This window comes from Alligator sinensis, unplaced genomic scaffold (assembly GCF_000455745.1).
Source record: "Alligator sinensis unplaced genomic scaffold, ASM45574v1 scaffold103_1, whole genome shotgun sequence".
Taxonomy (NCBI): Eukaryota; Metazoa; Chordata; order Crocodylia; family Alligatoridae; genus Alligator; species Alligator sinensis.
The window spans coordinates 75,704-80,593 of record NW_005842226.1 but is presented as its reverse complement, the minus strand read 5'-3'; the positions used below and the strand labels follow the sequence as shown (position 1 = coordinate 80,593).

The 4,890-nt window shown below is 59.5% G+C and overlaps 1 protein-coding gene across 7 annotated transcripts in view; it reads left to right on the top strand.

Annotated features, from left to right (window-relative positions):
- The window catches only part of CSNK1G2 (casein kinase 1 gamma 2), a 69,725-nt gene extending 67,621 nt beyond the window's left edge, over nt 1-2,104 (top strand). For all 7 annotated transcript variants that reach the window (XM_006027165.3, XM_025208305.1, XM_025208301.1 and 4 more), the window contains 2 exons: nt 519-625; nt 1,528-2,104. In XM_006027165.3, coding sequence (XP_006027227.1) covers nt 519-625; nt 1,528-1,582 — 162 coding nt within the window. In that variant the 3' untranslated portion in view covers nt 1,583-2,104. The remainder of the gene's footprint in view (nt 1-518; nt 626-1,527) is intronic.
- The last annotated feature ends 2,786 nt before the right edge of the window (nt 2,105-4,890 follow it).

The window sequence follows — 4,890 nt, the reverse complement described above, 5'->3', positions numbered from 1 at the left end:
GCCCCAAGCATTCCTGCTTGGCCTTTTGCAGGCCTGCCAGGGCTCCCAGGGCCAGGCCAGTGCCTGAAGCTCTGTGTCTGCTTCTCCCAGGATGTGGTCTCAGCCCTGCAACACTTGCTGTTGCTTGGTGTCCTTACAAGCGCTTGTTGGAGCTAGTGTCAAAATGTGCCAGAGCTGTGCAGAGGGAGCCCTTCTTCTGAGGGGTTAGCGGCTCTGGGCTTTAAAACCCTCGAGCCCAGTGCAAGTTATGCTGTGCGAGTAGAGGCTGAGTCCAGCTTGCTCACCAGATGCTGCCTCTGGGGTCTGAGGTTAGGAGGCAGCTTCTTCCTATGCGGCCCTCGCTGGCTGGTTTGCAGGGTGCCAGGGCATGATGCATCCGGGCTGCAGCTCCGGGGCACCTGCCCATGTGGGGATGCTTGGCTCGCTTGTAGTAGGCACAGCTGCCTTTTTGTCCCCAGCTTTGCTCTCCTGCTGCTGTCAGCTGTGTGCAGGCACTGACTCTCCCTGCTCCTTTCCAGGTGATGAGCTCCACTAACGGTGAGTTGAACACGGACGACCCGACTGCAGGACATTCAAATGCCCCCATCACGGCGCCTGCTGAGGTGGAGGTAGCAGACGACACAAAGTGAGTCCTCCGTCCCCATCTCCCCCAGCTTGCGGGCGGTTCCTCAGGGTGGTTTGCTTCTTCCCCTGCAGCTGGTGCTCACATCCTCCCCCCAAGGCAGAAAAGGGCCTGGGCTGGGTTATAATGGCCTGTAGATCCATCTAGCTCCTTGGCTGCGCTGCCTGGGATCACCATGCAGGGGAACCCAAGAGCCAGAGTTGGGCTGTAAGGAGCTTACAAGGGACTGGGCACAGATGGATCCTCTGCTCCGTTCTAGTTCACCCACAAATGATTGTGCTGTCTGCATTACTAAGGCCTCATCGTGGCCTGCCCCCACCCTGCTAGGCACGGTCCAAGAGTCTTCTCTATGCAGTGGCCTGGACCATTCAGTCACCAAAGGGATCGTTGCCTTGTGTCACCAGAGCCCAGGCTGAGGAAAGTCAGGTTCCCAGGGGTCTTGACCCCGTTAGTGCCTCCCCGGACCTCTCCCAGGGCTGGTCCTCTCAGGGCGAGAAGCAGAGACTAGGGAACCAGAGGATGGGCTGAGAGCAATGCTCCCTGCTGGCTGGAAGCTTTGGGCTCATGAGTGTTGCTGGGGCTGTCTCTCCCAGCAGCTGCTCTGGCAGTGCCAGCTCCAGCCGCCTCGCAGGCAGGTTTGAGACCCCCGTCCCTGGGCCACAGCGGCTGTGGGGCAGTCTGCCGCCTGTGAGGACCTTGCCCTGAGCTCCGCTCAGTAGAGCCCAGCAAGTGCCCTGAACTGCGAGCTTCAGCAGCCCCTCCTGATGCCATGCTAGCTCGGGGATTCCCGGCAAACGTAGGATCGTCCAGCTCCGCTGGGAATGGTGGTCCAGGAGAAGGAAGCTGAAGTGGGCCGTACGGGCAGCAAGGCTGGGGCATTACAGGTTTGCACCTGCCTTTTGCAGATGCTGCTGTTTCTTCAAGAGAAGGAAGAGGAAAACCATCCAGCGCCACAAGTGATCTGCCCGGGCCGGCACAGATCAGTGCGTGCAGCGTCTCCTCCAGCTCCAGCCATGGATGGATCTGGGTTCGGATCCGCTCTGCAAACAGCCTTTTCCCACCTCGATGCCGACGGGAGAGGGGGAAGGGCCGTCGTGACTTCACCACCCGGCGCCACGCACGGGAGCGGGGAGGGGGCTGTTCTCAAACTGCTTTTCTTTTCCTCCATGGCCGCCGTCTCAGCACGGGGCCGGCGGCTGGAGCCCAGTCGGACATTGCCGAAGCCCCCGCGTCCGTCAGGCGCACAGCCCACGGAGAGCATGAAACAATCGGAATAGGCCACCCAAGCCCGGCACATGCCCGTGCCATCACCGTCTTTGGATTCAATGAACTAGTTGGAAAACAGGGATCAACTTCACAGACTCTGCAGTGGTGCCGTCTTAGAAGAAGCTGAAGACAATTGCCGGAGCGGTGGGTCACGGAGAAATCCTTTCTGTTGCTTCTTTGTCTCTTAAGTTAATTTAAAGTGAGTCTCGGTGCGGAGTGCTGAGTCCGTCTGACCTTTTAGCGTGACGAGATCCTGCTCTTTCTTTTTGGAGTCTCCCAGCGTCTCCTCCCTCCCCTCCCCCCAAGCCCCCTTCCTGCTGGTGGCAAGCAAGCGGGAGCCAGGTCTGGTACAGGGAGGCAGAGGGGAGACTCGTTTACACGTCCGTTTTACGATGCACTTTTGCGAGCAATACAGGCAATGTTCAGGCTTGATGTTAACAGGTCAGTGACGAAGAGGGGGGCGGCGGGAGAGGGAAGGGGATCATGGTCTCAGGAATGGCTGGGGGGCTCCCCTGGCCCTCAAAAGCCCTGGCCCAGCCACGCAACCTTGGCAGGCTACCTGGTGGGCACTTGACCAAAACCAAAGGGAAATTTGAAGGGACGTTGAAAAGCAAAGTGGTGGGGGAGGGAGGGAGGGGAAAAGCTGTCTTATAAGGAACGGGCCCTGCTATGGGGTTGTGTCCCAGAGCGCAGGACAGCCAAGCTAGGATGCCTGTGTAAGCACGGGGCCAAGCCAGCACCCTGGCACGAGATTTCAGTGTCCACACTGGTGTGACATGTTTGATTAGACTCTTACAAATGCTCCTCCCGCCATCCAGGCGCCCACCTCAGCGACAAGCAGGGGTCTCGGGCTAAGGCACAGGGCCTCTGCGGGCCTGAAGGCAGAGCTTCTGCGTGAGCCAGGCATGATGCTGGAAGGAAGCACTGGGCAGGCTTCCAGTGGGGCTCGAAGGGCAAGAGGAGAGAGGCCGAAGGGTGCTAGCACGTTTGGGCAGTGGACGTGGTTATTCCACGTAGGGCACGGCCCTGGTGCTCGGAGCAGGGAGTGCTCAGCACTAGCTAATAACAAAGCCCTCTGAGCAGGACACGGCCAGGACAGACCCCCACCCTGCCTGGGGTCAGTTCTCCCCTAGAGTGGTGCTGCCAGGGCTGGCGGGGAGGAGGTGGAGGTGGGTACAGGAAACCTGAGGAAGGCTGGGACCCCGCTCACCTGCCCATGCCCCTCAGTCTCTAGTTGGGCCCAGTTCTGAGCTGTAGCTGGTCACAGGCAAAGGTCAACTGCAGATTTTTTCTAAAACCCCCTACGCACGCACATGTGCACACACCCCATTTCTAAATAGCCCTTGCACCCCCCACCCCAGCCCCACCTGGAAACTGCCCCCATAGCTGAGCTGAAGCCATGTGGCAGGCCAGGGCGCCTGCCTCCTGTTGTGTGCATTTGCCACGGCTCCACTGGACTTTGCTCTTTGCTGGGGGTGCAGTTAGCAGGGCAGCAACCGCGCACGTTCACAGCTGGGGCTGGAAGCCAGAGCTGCGGGCTTGGGGCTGCAGCTGCGGAGGGGAGGGAAGCTGCGGTGCCCACGTCCAAGACTTGAGCTGCAGCAAACAGCTCCTGCCCTCACCCTTGCGGTGCAGAGCATCGGGGGAGCGGGGCAGTCACTCCAGAGCCCACTGGGTGCAGCCTGCTCCCACCATCCCAAGATCATGGGCCTGAGCAGGCTCTACCCCGACCCTACCCTGCATTCTTGTCCCTGCAGCTCCTGCCCTGCCACCGAGGGGGATGTAACCCAGCTCAAACACCGTCAGGCCGGGCAAGCACAGGGGGACCCTCAGTTACTAATCAGCAGGCAGGAGTGCTGCTGGCAGCACTGCCCTCCCCCGGCTCTTAGACACTGCAGCCGTGTTGCCGCCCAAGCCCACGTCCATTCATTGAAGTCACAATTTAGAGGTTAAAACAGGTGTAAGCAGCCACCCTGCTATGCTGCCAGGGTTTGTGCTGGTTGAGAGCCCCTGGCAAGGCTCAGGCCCAGTCCACACTGCAGCCTCCTGCCAGCAACACACCAGTGTCCCCCATCCCCCCCTTACCGTCCCCATCTGCTCCTGCACCGGCTGCGGATTCACTGCATTGCAGGGCAGGGGGAGGTGGCGCCACGGCCGGGCAGCAGCCGGCTGGTAGACAGGCTCATGCCTCCTGGCTGCATTGGAGGCCAGGCCCACTTCAGACCCTGCGGCACAGCCGGGAAGGGCAGACGCTGCCTCGTTCTTCTGGGCTGCTCCGTGGACAGCTATGCTAGAGGGACAGCGCGGGGGAGAGGAGCTAGCTCCCGTGGCTGAGGATGGCCTGGCCGGCAGTACCTAGATCGCAGGCTAGGTCACACCAGCAGGCTTCAGCCACGTGCAATGTCTGACCTGGTTTCCCAAGCAAAACTGCCTTAAACCCTCTCTGGAAATGCACTCCCAGGACATGCCGGCATCCAGGCCACGTGGGGACAGGTGGAGCCTGGGCCTGCCCTCCTCCCCGTGGATCTTCAGACAGATCGGAGGCTCAAGAGGAAGCAAAAGGGAAGGAGCCAAGGGAGTCTGCCCACATTTCTCTTCTGACTCTCCCTCCCCGTCACACGACACATTGGTCCCTGGGTCTGGCTGGCTTGGAGGGGGCAGCACGACACCAGGAGACATCTGTACGGAAATGAGTCCAAATATAAAGAGATTGTACTTGTGTAGCTCCAAAGCAGGACGTTTGTTCCGTTGCGAGTTTAGTTACTGCTTTAAAACAGTGTACAGAACTGGCATTTACATTTCTCTGATGCTTCCTCGAAGCCATAGAAATTAGGGGCTTTTTAAAAAAATAAAATAAAATAAGTAAAAAAATAAATACAAAAAAATCCCAAACCTGGCTCCCATGGTTGTGCGCAGCAGGGAGGGGGTGGGACGGGCACGGGTCTCTCCTCTCCGAGGGGGCAGCAGAGCAAGTGCCCGTCTCAGGACAGCCTGGTTCAGCA